Below are 20,357 nucleotides of genomic sequence, written 5' to 3'. Positions count from 1 at the left end.
GATGCTGTGGGGATGTTTTTCAGGGACTGGGAGACTAGTCAGGATCGAGGTAAAGATGAATGGAGAAAAGTACAGAGGTCCTCAGGTCCTCAGACTGGGGTGACGGCTCACCTTCCAACAGGACAACGACCCTAAGCACACAGCCAAGACAACACAGGAGTGGCTTTGGGACAAGTCTCTGAATGCTCGATCGAACATCTCTGGAGAGACCTGAAAATAGCTGTGCAGCAACGCTCCCCATCCGACCTGACAGAGCTTGAGAGGCTCTGCAGAGAAGAATGGAAGAAAGTCCCCAAATACAGGCATGCCAAGCTTGTAGCGACATACCCAACAAGACTCGAGGCTGTAATTGCTGGCAAAGGTTATTATGCTAATGTGATATTTCCATTGTTATACCTCTACAAACCCGTTTTTACTTTGTCATTATGGGGTATTGTGTGTAGATTGATGATGGGGGGATAAATTATTTAATATTTTTTTCAGAATAAGGTTGTAACATAAAGTCAATGGATCTGAATGATTTCCAAATTCACTGTATATGTTTTTATTTAACTAGGCAAGTCAGTCAAGAAAAAAAATCTTATTTACCACGACGGCCTACCCCGGCCAAACACGGACGACGCTGGGCCAATTGTGCACCGCCCTATGGGACTCCCAATCACGGCCGGATGTGCTACAGCCTGGATTCGGTCCAGGAACAGTAGTGACACCGCTTGCACTGAGAAGCAGTGCCTTAGACCGCTGCACCACTCCGGAGCCCCACTGTAATTCTTAGACAAGTCCGTTTTTAAAACTTCAGGGCCATCCTCCACTCCCACCTTCACCTCAGTTATCCTGGTTGTACAAGTTGTTCATTGCTTTAGGTGGATAGGAGCTGGGTCTGGTTTAATGCAGGGGTCGTTGGCTGACTTGTGGCGATGAGGGTGAGAACCTCGGCGAGTCCTAAGGCCAGGACTTGGCTACACTAGACTAGAGCAGGCCAAATCTTTCAGTATTTTGTTGAAAGCTAGGCATGAATTACCTTGCTAAGTACGTTGGGCTGTGGTCTTGATCATGCTGACTAATGTTAAACAAGCCTGCTCATTTAGATAAACAGTGCCATGCAGTGGAATGCACCATTCCTGAGTTTCAGCAGAGGACTATATTTATAGTGTTCGCCACACTCAGATTTATCTTAGCTTTCAAAATGTGTTTTTGGACTGTTAAATTGACCACGTAGATAATTGAGGATATCTTTTTTTTTAAATGTCTTAAGAAAATCAGCCCTTACACACCCTTACTTTTTAATCTCTAGATCTGTTTGCTGAGTTGCTTTAGGACTTTTTTCTGCCCCCTAGCCTTCCACTCTGTTTTGCTGCTATGGTATGGCAGGCTCTGGAGAGCATTAGCTCCTGTCATTGGGGCGTAACCCCACCCCCTCTACTCGTGACTGTAAAGGAGAAGGAAACGGTGGCATTATCACCGGCTGCTCATACAGTAGGTGTTAAAACAGTGAAAGTTATCTGATCAGATAACAAGAAAATGAAGCACAATAAAGAGAACACAATTCTGAAGTTGCATAAACACTCCCCCTTGGCCTATCGGTATACTGGGAATACACACACACACAGTTTGTTTGTTATTGTGGCCCTCCGGCACCAGTACGGCAGGTTTTGTTCTCAAATGTGACCTTCACTCTACTCTAAATGGACAACCGCAAACAATGACATGTTTTACATTTCTGTAGTATCCTATACCCCCATAGCACAAGCATTTTCTTACACCTGAAACCTGTTTTAGGGGGCATGACAGCAGCCTTCCTCTCTGAGTTGTTGTTTTATTGGTTGTTTGTAATGAGGAGCCCTCCAGTTAGGCCTAAGCTTCATTATCCTCCGTTTGTACCAACCGGGGCCTTGTTAAAGGCGCTGATTTTCTGTGGAAGATTACTGCGGTCGGTGTTGCTCGCTGCCCTGCGGCGGTGTTCTCAGTTATATTCGGAGCCCCGGCCAGCCCAGCCTGGCGGAGAAAACCCTGGGATTTTTCACTTTGCTTCAGTATAATGAGGTAATTGCCTCCTGTAGCAGGGACAGCAATTTTGCAATCTGGCACAATGGTGGCAGGAGGGCCCAGCCAATGATCAGCCCACCGCCCTGTCAGAGCTCTGCCTGCGGGGTACACGCTGCTATTTATTTCCTCACACACCTACTGTAGAGAGAGAAACTTATCTCCACAGACACTGGGAGAGGGAGCTAGAGAGCAGGATTTGTGCTAGAATAGAGAGAGAGGTAAAAGAGGATGCAGAAAGCTGGAAAGGGAGGCAGCTGTGCAACGTGGGACCTGTGACTATTTGAAGAATGCCTCTTTTAAATTATCATTCCAATTTTCTCTCAAGTCTGATGGGTTCGTTTAACCTCGTACCCTGTGGCAACCTGTAGTGAAGTGTGTTGGAAAGAGCAGGTCTCCCAGACCCTGTTTAGAGCAAAGCGGTCTGCTGAGGCTGTGCAGGCTGCCTGCCACCAGAGGAAGCAGCAGGAATGTGGTGCGTCAGGTAAATCTGTCCCCAGACTCTGGGAACAAGCAGCCATCTCTCCACAGGCTTGTGAAACATTCCTAGCCCATCTCTCATGTCTGGAGGCAGCCAGGGCTGTGGGCTCCTTTTGTCTCAGAGCAGACCTCACTGAAACACTGCTTTCCCTAGTAGACTGCAGCCCCCACTGTCTGCTGACAAGAAGTAGGAGATGAAAAGTGTGTGTATATGTATGCCCATTTGTTTGTGAGAGACATTGTGTCTATGAGTGTATTTGGCCCACAGGATTTTCTACAGTTTGATGAACTCTTGTCTGGCTATTAGTAATCTCTCGTGGACAGATCTAAGTAAACATAACTGATAGGCTACTGTAGAATCTGCCACCATCCTTTGCGAGGGTGAAGATTTCGCAAACCAGAAATCTCCATTTCTAACACGCTTATCACCAGAACCCTAATCAAGCATCTGACCAAATTAGGCAAAATATTATTTCTAGGTTAACAGGCTACTGTAACACTATCTCTGAACAAATCACTATTTGATGTTAATCACCGTGCCAGTGAGGTGGTGGCTATTTAATGCATGGTTACTCTAAACTGAAAATTGACTTGTACACAGATTGTTGGCCTGTGGGCTACATTGTGTAAACCAGGGATGGGCAACTTTGTAGGGGGTGGGGGCCACAGAAAATTTGAAGTCAACATGAGAAGCCACAGTTGCTTGCGGGTCTGCATACCCGCATGTGCAAAGTTAATTGTGTGCAATTGTACACATTTTGCCATGGGGTATAGAGAAAATGTTGCAGTTTTAAAGCAGGTTTGCTGCAATTGTACACATTTTGCCATAGGGTGGAAAGAAATGTTTGCAGTTTTAAATATATCTGAGTGAGATTGACGAACAAAATCAATGGGGGCCCCCCCGGCCGGTAATTCGACAGCTGCCCGCAAGACTAATTTACCGATGTAAAAAAATGTTAGCTGACATGGTCTAATTGAGTGACTATCAGACACTTAGATAAAAAAATAAAAAAACTGCTGATGGACAACCACATTGTGAAATTGCAACCTGTATTCTATTTTAACTTGCAACAGTGAGTTGAGACCCCGACTGAGTTTCAAATATTATTTTTTTGTTTTTATATTGATCTGAGAGCCGCCAGTTGCTTGCCCCTGGTGTAAACCAAGCCAGACACAATATTGATTGGGAACCCCTGAAACAGAACTAAAATGGGAATACAGTTGTCACAATGTTATAGGGAGGTGGCACAGTTGAAAAAACACATGAAATGAAGGTTCTGGTGGTGTGTGTCGACAAGACTAATCCGCTTGTTTTGTTCCTCAGAAATCTTGGCCACAACAAGTTGACAGCCATTGATGTCGGAGTCTTCTCAAACCTCCCAAACCTACGAGAGCTGTAAGTACCTCAGACCTCTCTGTCTCTCTGTCACTGTCTGTGTGTGTGTGTGTGTGTGTGTGTGTTCATCTTCTCTCAACCAGGAGTTTCCCTTTGCTGTGTGTGTGGGGACTGGGCTCAGCCTTTTCAATGGCTGTCATTTAGAACAGAATAGGATCGATTGACAAGCAGACAACTAATCTATGAATGCATTGGGGCGGCAGGTAGCTGAGTGGTTAAAGCGTTGGGCCAGTAACCGAAAGATTTCTGGATCGATTTCCCGAGCAGACAAGGTACAAATCTGCCGTTCTGCCCCTGAACAAGGCAGTTAACCCACTGTTCCCCGGTAGGCCGTCATTGTAAATAAGAATTTGTTCTTACCTGACTGGCCTAGTTAAATAAAGATTTTTTTGTTAAATACACACACACAAAAAAAAATCTCTTCACAATGTGCTTCACCTTCACTTCCTAGTGAGCATGCGTGCGCATGTCTGGCTGTGTGTCTATGCAGTGCTGTGTGTTTAGGCTAATAAAATAATTTATTTTAGCGATAGGCCTAGCAGGCTTCCCAATGCTAGCGTTAGAGGGGGCATCAATGATGTTCTTACTGGACAGTACCCTGAACACACACTGCAGTAGATCGGCATCTCACACAATCACTTACTCTCACCATAATAGTCAGGCCCCTTACTGATATATGGTACATTTATTCTCAGTCACATTATCTTATCCTTGGATGTGTTGTTTTGAAATTAGTCCAATTGAGGATATTAAGCTTTCTCCATCTACCGACACCACGCAGGCCGAAACCTGGCTTGTGAATATCTGATATGCTCAAGAGGGTCTATCTTCAACCCAGGCAGGGAGGCCACAGACACTGACACCTGTCAGAGCCCAAGTGCCCACTCTAGCCTGACACGGCTTCATCCATCCATGTTTTTACGCGCAAGCAATTCTGTTCTATATGAATGATTCAGATGCACTCTGCCACCATGTTGATCCAACCATGTGAGGCAACCTCATGTCCTCAAGTTCACTTCCAAATACAACTTGGTCAGTCAATTCACACCAGTGTTATCTCAATATAGTGTTCTGTTACTTTCTCCTCTTCATCCATTCTGTCCTCTAACATCACTGCCTCTATGTTTCCCTCAGGCGCCTGGACCATAATGAGCTGACGTCCATCCCTGATCTAGGACCGGCTGTGTCTCAGATTGCTTCCCTCTACCTGTGAGTACACATTTAATTTACCACCATGAGGATGTCAAGCTGGCATCACACTGTCCCTCGCCGAATTGTCAATGTTTGTTTGAGTGCAAGTTTAGTTATGACCAAGAATACGAGTGAGACACTCTTTCTAGTTGAATTGCTAAGCTATGACGGTCGTATGGTGTAACGTTGACCATGCGGAGCACTAAGAAAGTGTTCCAGAGTTCTATCCTGGTTAAAGTTGTGAAACTCTGCCTGGAGGGACTGCCTATGCTGGCATCTCACATGAGATTTACTGTCCTATTTGGAAAGAGAGGCTGTGTGTGTGTGTGTGCGTGCTGTGAGCCTAGTGGCCCCCTCGACAGACACACACAATTGTGACACTGTCCTGCTTGCTTGGCTTACAGAGTTAGTAAGTATTTGTTGTTTTCCCGACAGTTCACCTCTCATGGTGGCTAAGGAACATTCAATAATCTCACTCAACCTCAAACAGGAGAGAAAGCCCATAGGTTCGGTCTTAACCGTTACCATTAAAGACAATTTGCAGCCTGCTTGTCTGTTGGAATAACACCCACTTCAATGCACTCACTCGTGGTTGTAACAGTCCAGCAGGTTCCTGTAAAACTGACCATCACTATGCATCACTTTCAGTGCCTCTCCCTATGTATCATCTGTCGGCCCCTCAAAATAGCCTGTGTAGTGTTCTCACTAACTGTCTCTAAGCACTTTCTGTCAGATTTGTGACCGTTCTAATTCAGCGATATGTGAAAGTTCCTGTCAAACAGGATACAGTTGAAGTCGGAAGTTTACATACACTTAGGTTGGAGTCATAACCTCTTGAAACTCTGGGGGCAGTTTTTAATTTTTTGGATGAAAAACGTTCCCGTTTTAAACAAGATATTTTGTCACAAAAAGATGCTCGACTATGCATATAATTGACAGCTTTGGAAAGAAGACACTCTGATGTTTCCAAAACTGCAAAGATATTGTCTGTGAGTACCACAGAACTGATGTTACAGGCGAAACCCAGATACAAATCAAATCAGGCAGTGTCGCATTTTTTGAAACAGCCTCATGCCAATGACTCCTTATATGGCTGTGAATGAGCTACGAATGAGCTTACGTTTTCCACGCATTTGCTATCTAACTGGGAGTCTCCTGAGTGAAAGCATCTGAAGTTCTTCAAAGGTAAATGATTTAATTTGGTTGCTTTTCTTATTTTCGTGAAAATGTTGCCTGCTGCCAGCAGAGCCTAGCATAGCATTATGCCATGATAAACTTACACAAATGCTTGTCTAGCGTTGGCTGTAACGCATATTTTGAAAATCTGAGATGACAGTGTTGTTAACAAAAGGCTAAGCTTGTGTTTGAATATATTTATTTCATTTAATTTGTGATTTTCATGAATATGAAAAGTTGCGTTATGCTAATGCACTTGAGGCTATGATTATGCTCCCAGATACGGGTTTGCTCGTTGCAAGAAAAACTCGTTTTCAACCGCTCCACAAATTTCTTGTTAACAAACTATAGTTTTAGCAAGTCGGTTAGAACATCTACTTTGTGCATGACACAAGTCATATTTCCAATAGTTGTTTACAGACAGATTATTTCACTTATAACTCACTGTATCACAATTCCAGTGTGTTAGAAGTTTACATACACTAAATTGACTGTGCCTTTAAACAGCTTTGAAAATGTCAGAAAATGATGTCATGGCTTTAGGAGCTTCTGATAGGCTAATTGACATAATTTTAGTCAATTGGAGGTGTACCTGTGTATGTATTTCAAGACCTACCTTCAAACTCAGTGCCTCTTTGCTTGACATCATGGGAAAATCAAAAGAAATCAACCAAGATCTCAGAAAAAAAATTGTAGACCTCCACAAGTCTGGTTCATTCATGGGAGAAATTTCCAAATGCCTGAAGGTACCACGTTCATCTGTACAAACATTAGTACGTAAGTATAAACACCATGGGACCACGCAGCCGTCATACCGCTCAGGAGGGAGATGTGTTCTGTCTCCTAGAGATGAACGTACTTTAGTGCGAAAAGGACCTTGTAAAGATGCTGGAGGAAACCGGTACAAAAGTATCTATATCCACAGTAAAACGAGTCCTATATCGACATAACCTGAAAGGCCGCTCAGCAAGGAAGAAGCCACTGCTCCAAAACCACTATAACAAAGCCAGACTACGGTTTGTAACTGCACATGGGGACAAAGATTGTACTTTTTGGAGAAATGTCCTCTGGTCTGATGAAACAAAAATGGAACTATTTGGCCATAATGACCATCGTTATGTCTGGAGGAAAAAGGGGGAGGCTTGCAAGCCGAAGAACACCATCCAAACCGTGAAGCACCGGGGTGGCAGAATCATGTTGTGTGGGTGCTTTGCTGCATTAGGGACTGGGGCACTTCACAAAATAGATGGCTTCATGAGGAAGGACAATTATGTGGATATATTCAAGCAACATTTCCCGACATCAGTCAGGAAAGTAAAGCTTGCGAGCAAATGGGTCTTCCAAATGGACAATAACCCCAAGCATACTTCCAAAGTTGTGGTAAAATGGCTTAAGGACAACAAAGACATGGTATTGGAGTGGCCGTCACAAAGCCCTGACCTCAATCCTATAGAAAGTTTGTGGGCAGTACTACAAAAGTGTGTGTGAGCGAGGAAGCCTACAAACCTGACTCAGTTACACCAGCTCTGTCAGGAGGAATGGGCCAAAATTCACCCAACTTATTGTGGGAAGCTTTTGGAAGGCTACCCGAACCGTTGGACCAAGTTAAACAATTTAAAGGCAATGCTACCAAATACTAATTGAGTGTATGTAAACTTCTGACCCACTGGGAATGTGATGAAAGAAATAAAAGCTGAAATAAATCATTCTCTATACTATTATGCTGACATTTCACATTCTTAAAATAAAGTGTTGATCCTAGCTGACCTAAGACCGGGATTTTATACTAGGATTGAATGTCAGGAATGGTGAAAAACGGAGTTTAAATGTATTTGGCCAAGGTGTATGTAAACCTCCGACTTCAACTGTATGTTGGAGGTTTAGTTTGAAGAGAAATAATCTGCTTTGTTTTCTGTGAGTTGTCATTGCCTCTTAAAGTATTCTGCTTGATTCTAGGTCACTGTAAAGCCTCAAGGTTTTCATTTAGGCTATGTGTTTGAAGTGACTGCTAGTTCAGGAGACTGCAGTTCGTAGCTCTACTCTCTGCTCGGGACAAGCTTCTTTTTTTGGCCTGATTCTCAGCCTGTTGCTATGGGAAGCTCAGTGCATGATGGGAAGAGGCATATCTTTCCAAAGCTGCAGAGCTGAAAGGAGTAGAACCTGCAGCTGGAGCTGTCACTCACAGGGCTTACTGTAAAAAGGTGACAGGAAGGGTTGGGGGATGGGAAAGGGCTGGCTCAGGATGACATCACTGTTACCGCCACAAGGTGGGCGTTTTGAGGTGGGAAGTACTGGAGCTCAGGTTTTGCCCACAAGTAACCCCACCTCACCCAGCTCCCTGTCTGCCCCCCACCTTCTGGTCTGTTTGTTAGGCTGATCCTGGCTGGATGGAAGTGGGGCCTAAATTCCTCTGCCTGTGGTGGAGAGCGGCAGGAATGCTGTCTGACAGCAGTGCTGTGTGAGACTGCAGCCGCAGAGCGAGGGGGAGAGAGGAAGGAGAGAGAAAGGGTGCTAGAACAGAGGGTTGTCTGTCAACATCCCCTGACCTGCGCTGGCTTCTCTCTGGGCTGAGAGGAGAGGAAGAGCTGATGGCCACAGTGAGACCAGCCTCTGTGCTCCACTCTTATGTTATCCCTTCAACCAGCTGGCCTCCTCTCCTCCAACAGAGTTTCTGAAGCATCGTGTGGTGATTCTCTCTGACAACACCAGGCACTTTCTTGTTTTCTCTGTCTCGCTACCTCTCTCTCTCTCTCCCCATATCACTCGTTCTCTCTCCCACACGCCCAACGGTTCTTTTGATCCTCTAACTTGTGGAGTTCATCATGCAGATCAGCCAGAGCGGCCCTAACCAGCTAATCTGTGTGGCTGCGGGGCTTTGGCTTGGATTAATCACTGCTCTCTGATCAGCCATGGCCCCACCCCGGCCCGGGGCTCCCACACTCCCACAATGCACCTGGCATCCTGCTCTCCCAGAATGCAGCAGGGCTCCCACGCTCCAACAATGCCACAGCAGGCCACCAAACCCCCATAGAATCACATGGGCCAGGGGAGAGTGAGACTTCTCCATTGTCCGGCATCCGCCCTTCCAACTTCAAAGAGAGGTGTCAAAACAACTCCATGAAAATCACATGGTTAATGGGATGAAATGATTTAAAATAACTGTTCTATTGTCCTCATTCCCAACATCAAAACGAGGTAGAATCCACACAGATCACAGTGGAAATGGGAGAAAGGGCAGCAGTGTAAACACTTTTGTTATCAGCACCCTCAACATCAAAAGCGGTGTCAAAACCGACCCTAGGAAAATCAAATGGCTAAATGGATGATGAGATTTGGAATAAAGGGATCTGTTGAATGTACCACAGACATCAAAGAGAGAGGGAAAGCCAACCCCCAAAATTGCATTGGCAATGAGATGATCAGTTTTTATATTAACAAACGTATTGTCTGCATCCCCCAACATCAAACATCACAGCCCCCGTCCCACCCCAGTCCCCACCTCTCCCCTCGCCCATCCTCTGAGTATCACACAGCTGGACTATTTTGGCTGTGGGAGAATGGGGTTGAGGAAAGTAAGAATGAGGAACTGTACTTGGAGAGAGAAGAGAGGGGAAGGGAGAGCGGGACATTGTAGTTAGCATCTGAGAGACGGAGAGATCCAAGCCAGCCTCGCCCTCCTGCTTGAGCCAAGACTGCCTAGTTTTTCCCAGCAAGGGTCAGCAGCTGTTGACCCTTCCTCACCCTCCCTCCTCACCCCTCCCTCCCTGTTCAGTAGAGCCTCAGTTCTCCCCCTGTCAGTCAGTCTCCCTAAGCCTTCCTCTCTGTCTCTGGGCTTCCCAGGGGCTTCATGTAGGTCAGGGAGGAGAGGGAGGGCCTGAGACTCATCCTAAACCCTTTTCACCACTGTTTATCCAGGTGGGCTCTGGGCTGCTGTGGGACCCCACTCCCCTCATGGCCCAGAGTAAAGGGTCTACAGAGGGTCTTACTTGACCATCTGTGTGTGTGTGTGTGTGTTTGGTGTTTTGCTGCAGTTTGTCTGCCGGGACACCTTTCTGGAAACACCAGAGGACAAACGTCCAATTTTTACCAAACACTGTTTGATGCTGGGTCTGGGAGTTGACTCTAAATTAGGTTCCTTGTGTCGTTTTACTCATGGCATGGGCTTTATTTGAAGTCAAATGTCATGTTGATTTCAGTTAGCGAAGAGACTAGGAATGTTACTGACCCTGATCCTCTTGAGGAGACAGGAATTCCAGGCAGGGATCAGCAGTTCCTGGCGTGTGTGCTGTTGGGTTCAGGTCACATGGAGGGTGGTGTGTCAGAGAAGGGGGTCAGTAACACTAGCCGTAGTGTCAGGGAGGTGCTACCGAGGCTGGGGTGTATACCGTATTTTAGTGTAGAACGGTGTTGATGCATGTACTGGTTGGGGTTTTTACGTTACCTATGACAGTATATCAATGTTTGGTTTGTTAATTGTGTTACGCTACTACACCGTGTGTAATGTCTGTTTTTATAGTTTGCTCCGTGTGCTACTTACGTGGTCTCGCCCTCCCTCCTTCCACCCACACCAAGCCCCACCCCGGTCACACATGGAAAGCAGGTTTTACTTTACCACGAGTCACAACTACTTGCAGTTCACATGCACTGACAGTCTGCATGGTCAATGCTGCAGATGCAACAAGATGTTGGTGAAAACTATGCTCCTTTCCAATTTGCTGAATATAATTTGTTTAAAATTTAAATGTAGCTTTTATTTAACTAGGCATGTCCATTAAGAACAAATTCTTATTTAGAATGAAGGCTTTACCCGGACGACGCTGGGCCAATTGTGTCTGCCCTATGGGTCTCCCAATCTCGGCTGGATGTGGTACAGCCTGGATTCGTACCAGGAACGGCAGTGACGCCTCTTGCACTGAGATACAGTGCCTGAGACCGCTGCGCCACCCGGGAGCCCAAAATTACCCTATTAGTTTATGTATCTTACGGTCTGCAAACTGTTAGTTTCTCTTCTTAGCAAGTTGTGGCAAAAATAAATTGTCCGCCGTTAATGCTAATCACCAGCTAGGTAACTTGCTAAATGTACTTAGTCCGAGCAAAGTCCGAGCAAAGTTAGCTAGCTAACACAGCCTGATACCAGTGCTGGTGTAGGCCTAAATTAGCATTTTGTTTGTGCAACGGTAGATATAGTCTAAATCAGAGAGGAATAGGCAAAGAGCGCATATTTTAGCCACATCAAAGCTATATCAAGTAAGGGAAGGTATTTAATGTAAAAACTAATTTGGGTCTATTGGAAAACACTGACCAACACTTTGGTTCCTACCCTGTCACAATACCCACTCCCTGGCTTTTTCATTCATTGTCATGTCAAACAACACGGTATTCAAAGTGTCCATTATATTCCAACTTTTGGTTGACGTTTTATTGAACAGTATAAAACAGAATGGACAAAGTTCCATTTCAAAACACTTCATGTATATGTTTCCACCCTAGGGTCATGCACCACTTTTATTATTCAAAAAAGAGAAAATACCATCAAATACAGTTGTACTGCCTAAAATACGTAAAATATTGTGAAATTACATTTTGGCCATATCGCCCCGCCTTAATGTGGTATGTGTGTCATTGAGCACAGACTTTCATCCCTGCTCGGGTAGCACTGGCCTTCAGTGGCTCTGCCTGCAATGGCAGGCTGAGGAAGAGTCAACCATTTGGATAACCTGAAAGAAGTCTGTATCTGTTTTCTATCTGTGTCCGTGTGGATTTGTCTTTGTTTTGTATCTGTCTGTTCACGTGTTTGTGTGCGTAGGTCTATATACATCTGTGTGGGAGTTTTGTCTTTTGTGTACTGACTGTGTGTATATCTTTCTGTTTAGTGTGTCTGTGTGTGTGGCGCGGGGGAGGTCTGTATGCACATGTGTGTGTCTTTGTTATTTGCCCCTGTGCCAGTACTGGGCATAGGTACACAGGGGGAAGTGACTGGGATTCCTGTCCAGCTCTGTCCCTGTCCATCTGTCTGTCTGCAGGCTGTAGCTCAGAGGTGGATTTTTCCCATTCCTTCCAGCCAACACCAAAATAAACCACAGATGTGGAGAGACTGTGACCGACCATTCCTGCAGAGCAGAGAGCAGGCCAAAATACAAACGAGCTTTTTAAAAACTCTTTCTCAGGCCTCCTACTGCAGGATTAACTGGACTGTCAGGAGGGACAGAGATAGACAGTGCTTAAAATGTAAGTCCTTTTGTATAGCCAAGTCTTCCTCCATTTGATTTGGAAGTAGTCGGTTACATTTAACACCAATAAACAAGCCATGAACATCATAGTCACAAAAAATACCTTCTCTGATGAAGCTTTGCTTGGATCTGTGTTTGTTGTAGTAAGACCATGTGTTGCTCAGGGTTGGATTGGTGTCTGTTGTTCAGGGTTGGGGTCTTGCTCAGGGTTGGGTTGGTGTCTGTTGGTGACCTTTACTTGAGCCCAAGCATCAGTATCAGTGAATGTTAACCTCTATGGCTCATCAAACTCTCAATAATTTGTTCTTAACTGTATTGCCTAGTTAAGTAAAGGTTAAATCAATTTTTAAGTGGCTAAAACTTTGCTCAACTTGGCTTTATCCAAGTGCTCTGAGAGAATAATTGGCTCATCAATCCAGTGTTCCATGACCCTTGGGAGAGTTTATAGAGGACCAGTGAGCAGGGATACTCTGTGTGCTCTGTTCCTTAGTGGGTTTGGAGAAGAGGAGCGTTTGTGTGTGCTTTACTACTGCTTCTATAACAAACATCTGAAGTTGGTTGTTAAGACTAGAAGCTTTGTTGTTCTTCTCCTGGTGTTCCTCTCCTCAGGTTCCGAACACATCTTATCCCATGAAGATATACCCAACAAAAATATAAACGCAACATGTAAAGTGTTGGTTTCATGAGCTGAAATGACAGATCCCAGACATGTTCCTTATGCACAAAAAGCGTATTTATTTAAAATGTTGAGCACAAATGTGTTTACATCCCTGTTAGTGAGCATTTCTCCTTTGCCAAGATAATCCATCCACCTGATAGGTGTGGCATATCAAGAAGCTGATTAAACAGCATGATCATTACACAGGTGCACCCTGTGTAGGGACAATAAAAGGCCACTCTAAATTTTGCAGTTTTGTCACACAACACAATACCACAGATGTCTGAAGTTATGAGGGAACGTGCAATTGGCGTGCTGACTGCAGGAATGTCCAACCAAGCTTTTGCCAGAGAATTGAATGTTAATTTCACTACCATATGCTGCCTCCAACGTTGTTTTAGAGAATTTGGCAGTACGTCCAACCAGCCTCACAACAGCAGACCATGTGTAACCACGCCAGCCCAGGACCTCCACATCCAGCTTTTTCACCCACAGGATCATCTGTGGGGGGGGGGGGGTCTAAGGAGTATTTTGGTTTGTAATAAAACCCATATGTGGGGGAAAAACATTATGACTGGCTGGGCCTGGCTCCCCAGTGGCAATGCCCCTGCCCCGTCATGTCAAATGCATAGATTAGGGCCTAATTTATTTATTTAAATTGACTGATTTCCTTATGAACTGTAAATTGTTGCGTTTATATATTTGTTCAGTAGAGTTTTCTCCTAACAGTTTTGTTGTTTTCTTCCAGACACCACAATAAGATCCGCACCATCGATGGGAGGCGGATGAGAGACCTGATCTCCGTGGAAACCCTGGACCTGAGCAACAATGACATCACTGAAGTCAGAGTTCAAGGTTTCCCGGCAGGTCTCCAGATCAAAGACCTGTAAGATCATCCTCTTAGCTCTCACGTCAAACCTTCTCTCCACATTTCTCCTGTAGGAAATAAGAAATGCCGAGCCAAAGTTATCAGGATAGGTCTAATTCTTGTCCATTTGAGGATCCCTGACAATTTGCTATTTTGTCTTCCAGGTACCTGAGCAACAACAAGATACAGTTCCTGGAGGCCGGTGCTCTGGACCAGCTCTCCTCCACCCTGCAGGTTCTGAGACTGAGTCGGAACCGCATCTCTCAGGTCCCTGTCAAAGGCTTCCAGCTGCCCAAGCTCACCCAACTGTGAGTACTGTGCCATACCACCCCCACAGACACCTCTCGGCTCACTGAAAAACATGTTTGTAAACTCTCCCTATTCGCCTTCTAGCCTTTCCTCAACCACCATGAGAGACACAACCAAATGGACCCTGGGCCAGTTGTTAAAGAGAGAGTGTATAGTCCCCACACAGACATTGGAGGGAGAAGAACATTGGAAAGTTGGAAAGATCTATGGCGGCTAACTCGTTTGACAGTCCCCTTTGTTGAGGAGACTGTGACCCGTGTGACCCTCTCCCCTCCAGTGTAGCAGCATTGGTAACATCAGACTGATACCATGGCAGATTTTTGTCCACTGTCCTGTGTCCATGGTAGGCTAGCTCTCTCCTCTCTCAGAGCCCTGCTCTCTGTCATTGTCTTCCCCTCCCCTGCAGCATGGGGCTAGGGCTGACCCATCCTGCAGCATGGGGCTAGGGCTGACCCATCCTGCAGCATGGGGCTAGGGCTGACCCATCCTGCAGCATGGGGCTAGGGCTGACCCATCCTGCAGCATGGGGCTAGGGCTGACCCATCCTGCAGCATGGGGCTAGGGCTGACCCATCCTGCAGCATGGGGCTAGGGCTGACCCATCCTGCAGCATGGGGCTAGGGCTGACCCATCCTGCAGCATGGGGCTAGGGCTGACCCATCCTGCAGCATGGGGCTAGGGCTGACCCATCCTGCAGCATGGGGCTAGGGCTGACCCATCCTGCAGCATGGGGCTAGGGCTGACCCATCCTGCAGCATGGGGCTAGGGCTGACCCATCCTGCAGCATGGGACTAGGGCTGACTCATCCTGCAGCATGGGGCTAGGGCTGACCCATCCTGCAGCATGGGGCTAGGGCTGACCCATCCTGCAGCATGGGACTAGGGCTGACCCATCCTGCAGCATGGGACTAGGGCTGACCCATCCTGCAGCATGGGGCTAGGGCTGACCCATCCTGCAGCATGGGGCTAGGGCTGACCCATCCTGCAGCATGGGGCTAGGGCTGACCCATCCTGCAGCATGGGGCTAGGGACCCATCCTGCAGCACCCATCCTGCAGCATGGGGCTAGGGCTGACCCATCCTGCAGCATGGGGCTAGGGCTGACCCATCCTGCAGCATGGGGCTAGGGCTGACTCATCCTGCAGCATGGGACTAGGGCTGACTCATCCTGCAGCATGGGGCTAGGGCTGACTCATCCTGCAGCATGGGGCTAGGGCTGACTCATCCTGCAGCATGGGGCTAGGGCTGACCCATCCTGCAGCATGGGACTAGGGCTGACCCATCCTGCAGCATGGGACTAGGGCTGACCCATCCTGCAGCATGGGGCTAGGGCTGACTCATCCTGCAGCATGGGACTAGGGCTGACTCATCCTGCAGCATGGGGCTAGGGCTGACTCAACACTCCCACTCTGGGGAGAAAAGACACACGTAACGGGAGTCTCCTCCATTGTAGACATGGCTTCCTTCTCTCCACAGCCCTCCCAGTTTTACCTGGGGGGGTATTGTTCCAACAGGTGTTCCCGGTGACACTGTATCTGAGAATGCTTGTGGCAACATGGAGGACACACAAAGACGCTGTGTGGATGTTTATTGTTCAGCTGTGCTCCTGGGCTGTGATGTTGAAGCTCACACGCCAGGGGCACAGATCCACTGGTACAAAGCTATCGCAGAACTCTTTTGATACAGAAGGCAAAGGGCTTTTTATCTCGCAGGGTCATTTGTATTTTTCCCTTTGCGTGTCCCAGTGAGATTACTCTAAGTACATTGAGAGGTTAACTGTTTACAGTCCATTCTCAACAGAAGTAGTCCTATTTTAGTTTGAGAAGTGAATGCAGATTCCCTGCCCTACAAGTCGGTGCTGTTTTGAGTATTTTTTCTTCGGTGCTCCTATAGTTAACCCTAGCATGGTTAATGAAGGTTTGGGATCATGTGTTGGGGTGCCCAGGTCAGAACGTGACCCTAGTCTGTAAACCCTCACCTCAGCTGTCAGGGGTACACATCGCTGGCCACAGGTGGAATAGATACTTCTGTTTTTGTGGGGCCAAATGGCGTTAGTGTTACTTCAGGGTTTTGTGACCTACCCGCAGGTCCATATTTCTCTCACTCTCGTTTCTCTGCTCATCATTGCATCTCTCTCTCTCTAACTCCTTGCTGTGTTGTCCCGTCCTCCAGTGAGTTGAACAGGAACCGCGTGAGGCAGGTGGAGGGGCTGACCTTCCAGGGCCTGGCCAGTCTGGAGGTCCTCAAGCTGCAGAGGAACAACATTAGCAAGCTCACCGACGGAGCCTTCTGGGGCCTGGCCAAGATGAAAGTGCTGTAAGTTACATACAAACATACGGCTCCTAACTCCCTGCCGAGCCTTTAGGACTAATTCAGATCAGTTGCACTCAAGAACTTGTAGGACCACTTTCTCCTACTCCACTCATAGGAGTTTCCAATCTTAACAATTGTTTCACAAGCAACTCTATGCTCTTCTTATGAGCTGAACTATAAAATTGTGATTGGACAACCTGTAATGTCCTTATTCTTGTTTGATACCAAACTACATTACCCCTAATGCCTAGTCTGAACCTGTTTCTGTGACCAACTCCTCCCCTGCAGTCACCTGGACTACAACAGCCTGAGGGAAGTGAACAGTGGCTCCCTATACGGCCTTTCCTCTTTGCTGCAGCTCTTCCTCAGCAACAATTCCATCTCCCACATCAACCCAGATGGCTGGAGGTTCTGCCAAAGGCTACGTGAACTGTGAGTATTCTGAGTGGCATGTCAGAAACCTCCAAACCCAGGTTAACCAGAGCACTAAAAACCTCCCAATCCTTGTAACTATAGCAACCAGCCCTACCTCATCCCCAGCCACTGAGAAACAAACTACACTATTCATCCCCTGGCCTTCAGCTCCGGACCACAAGGTCTTACCCACAGCCTCCAACCATCAACCTCCCGTCTCATCTCGTTGTTCCCCTACCACAACCTATACCTGAATCTGTTCCCCGTCGCGCCCCTCCGTTTACCTTCACCAGAGCTACATGAGTCGCTTCGCGTTCAATACCACATGATAAGCCTGTTTATCCCATAATAAGCGGTAGGATTGACAGTACTTAAGCCCTCTCTGTATTCCCATCTCTCAGTCAGGTTGGTAAAGAGCGCGCAACCCTCTGTTGGTATGGATACAGGATAATTGCAGGGGGATATCCCTGTCTAATGAAGGAGATATTATTACTATGGCAACCTGTGGTTGGTTGACATACTTTAACCACTGTACTACTGTAGAGCTCCGCTCTGATCAGGCGTCGCTAACTGTACCATAAGGCTGTCTGTCAGGCTCCTGTGTGTCTGCGCACTGTGTCACTGTCACTGTGTGTGTGTGTGTGTGTGTGTGAGAGAGACAGATTGCCCTGTGTATCTGTGTTGCCGACTCACTGGACTCAGTGCGAGACCGGGGTTATATGATTTTATTAGCGGGGCCATGATGACTGTGATATCAGAAGGATACCGGAGGACAGTGGCTCGGTTAGCCCTCTGGTGTAGCAGAGAAGCCGTCTTTATGACCTACAGGTTATTACATTCCGGATGAGACTGCAGCCTGCCTGACGGTGCATCACAGAGACTGACCACACATGACTGACCACCCTAGACCCCCTCAGCGAGGCGAAGCCCAGTCACTCACACAACAGACCATTTGAACACGCTCCCTGATAAACAAGCCATATTTATCACCACGGACACGCCGTGTACCTACTTAGACAAGACCATAACTCTGGGAAAAGATGCCTTGAGAAGTGTCCATTTGTCCAACCGGAAATGTACATGCATTTTAAATGGTTTGTGTTCTGACTCCTTATCAAGCATGATAGGAAACTGCTGTGGATGAACAGATATTGAGCTGACGCCACAGTGGAAAAATACATCCAGAGGCACAAAGACATTGAATAAAGCTATATAAAGTAGAGAATAATGACGTGGGGTAGGTTAGGTTACCGTAGTGCTGTGCCAACTTGTCCTTCTGGTCCAAGCCTTATACCGTATGTATCTCGCTCTCCTCTCCTCCTGCAGGAATCTGTCCTACAACAACCTGAGTCGTCTGGATGAGGGCAGCCTAGCGGTGCTAGGGGACCTCCACACCCTCCGTCTGGGGCATAACGCCATCAGCCACATCACCGAGGGGGCCTTCAGGGGCCTCAAGGCCCTGCGCCTCCTGTAAGTCCTCCTCCTGACTGCTCCTGGAGCACACACACCTAATGGTTCCACACTGTAGACCTATCTTATGTGACTCATTTAAGAACAATACAATATTGGCATCTGCAAATGTATTCATGTGGATTCAATATTCAATATAGCTTCATTAAGCCCCTCAGGAGCCATTCAGAAAGTGAGTTTAGCTGCTGTTTGTTTTTTAGACCATTGCTTCAAAACAGATCTAGTTTGTGTCCATGTAATATTAATGTGTATCTGTTTACCAGGTGTGCATGCGTCACTATTGTCACGGTTTTAGTTTGTGAGAACTTTTATTTTGGTGCGTCTGTTTTCGTCTTCCCTCTTTGTTTGGACCGTTGGTTCCCATCGATATTGGATGCACATGTGTTCCCTGTCATTTGTCTCCCTGGAGATTCTTGCCTTTTTTTAAACGGAGCAGTGAAAAGCAGTATGGGAGAGTGACTTCTTCCCCCCCCACCCTCTATACAGACTTTTGAACAGGCGGAAAGAGAGGCTTCCTGAAAGCGAAGGCCTTCTACTAACGTCTTTTTGGCCCGGGATCTTCCCAGAGAGTCAGAGAAAAGAGTCGGGCCTTTGCTTTCTCACAGTGGGGTGACAAGCCATATACAGGCCTTTCTCTGCTAGTGCAGAGGGAGCGTTGGGCTGGGGGGAGGGGGTTCAGCTGTGTGAGAGGCCCTCTGTTTGGCTCCCCTCTCTGATGCTGTTTCTTTCTTCCTTTCTTTCTTGGTCTCTTTCTTTCCTTTCTTACTTGGTTGCTTTGTTTCGCCTGTTCGTACCCTTTCCCCCCTTTTTTTGCAGTCTTCTTTTTACTTCCTATTCCCATTATGCTCACCCCATTTCTTCTTCGCTCTCCTTCCCTCTCTTTCTGAGGCAGGTCTAATCTAATCAGTGAAGCGCTGGGTAGGCGCGGGCCCTGGCTGTAAGGGAGCTGAGGCAGCTTTAATTGGGTAGCGCTGCTGGCCGTAGAGGCGTGGGGCTGGAGGTTCGCGGTGGGTGTGAATGCCCAGAAACGTCGAGCCTTTCCGCCGGGGGGTCAGTCCTCAGGGGCCCGCGGCCACTGCCTGCATTAAGAAGGCACCGGCCTTTCACGCTCAGCCAGCCAGAAAGAATAGGAAATTGGCAGCCGAGTCCGGCCATGGAGGAAAAGGAACCGAAGGGGATTAGGGAAGGGTGGAGAGGTTGGGAGGGGCTGTGGGTGACCATCAGACTCACAGGATTCTCAGAGTTTGAAAGAAAGTCGGCACAGGGAACAAAGCATGCGATAGAGCGGCGACTCATGTCTTTGTTCGGCTGTTGTTTTTTTGTTTTAAATTATTATTCAAACGGGTCCTTAGGCCCAGATGACTTCAGCCGTTCGAGGTAGCGTGTCAGGAAAGCTAATTAATTGCATTCAACATGTGTTTGGAAACTTCCCGGTGGACTCAAAGTGAAAGCTGTTGTTTTATTGAGTCTCTTTCTGGCTCAGCGTGGGCATGACTAAGGTCTTTCTTCATACTCATTAGGCTCTGAGTCTGTGTTGGGACTGCCATACCTGCCACCACACTCAGGCGCTGACTGTCTGTATCCAAAGGCAATGTGTGCCCGCCAATCTCTCCATGCTGTCATGAATTATACATGATTCTGCCTGCGTTGGGTTTTGTGCCTTCACCTCCCTCCTCACAAAGGAAAGAATGTGCTTGGCTGGCAGAGCAGAGCAGAGCAGGAGAGAGGCTAGCTCTTTAGACCAGGTGCAGAGGGTTTGGGGCGGTTGGAGGGGTAACCTCTGCCAAGGCTACACCATGCTTCAGCTCTGGC

At 47.1% G+C, this 20,357-nt stretch overlaps 1 protein-coding gene across 1 annotated transcript in view; it reads left to right on the top strand.

Moving 5' to 3' along the window:
- Positions 1-20,357, top strand: part of LOC135542082 (leucine-rich repeats and immunoglobulin-like domains protein 1) — a 54,622-nt gene that overhangs the window by 10,926 nt on the left and 23,339 nt on the right. Inside the window, exons 2-8 of the mRNA XM_064968729.1 lie at positions 3,848-3,919; positions 5,054-5,128; positions 13,923-14,060; positions 14,207-14,350; positions 16,521-16,664; positions 16,950-17,093; positions 18,402-18,545. Of these exons, the coding sequence (XP_064824801.1) occupies positions 3,848-3,919; positions 5,054-5,128; positions 13,923-14,060; positions 14,207-14,350; positions 16,521-16,664; positions 16,950-17,093; positions 18,402-18,545 (861 nt within the window). The remainder of the gene's footprint in view (positions 1-3,847; positions 3,920-5,053; positions 5,129-13,922; positions 14,061-14,206; positions 14,351-16,520; positions 16,665-16,949; positions 17,094-18,401; positions 18,546-20,357) is intronic.

The sequence above is a fragment of the Oncorhynchus masou genome, chromosome 6 (assembly GCF_036934945.1).
Source record: "Oncorhynchus masou masou isolate Uvic2021 chromosome 6, UVic_Omas_1.1, whole genome shotgun sequence".
In the NCBI taxonomy this organism is placed as follows: domain Eukaryota; kingdom Metazoa; phylum Chordata; class Actinopteri; order Salmoniformes; family Salmonidae; genus Oncorhynchus; species Oncorhynchus masou.
Note: the sequence above shows the minus strand (reverse complement) of the source record. Positions and strands in the feature narration are given on the sequence as shown.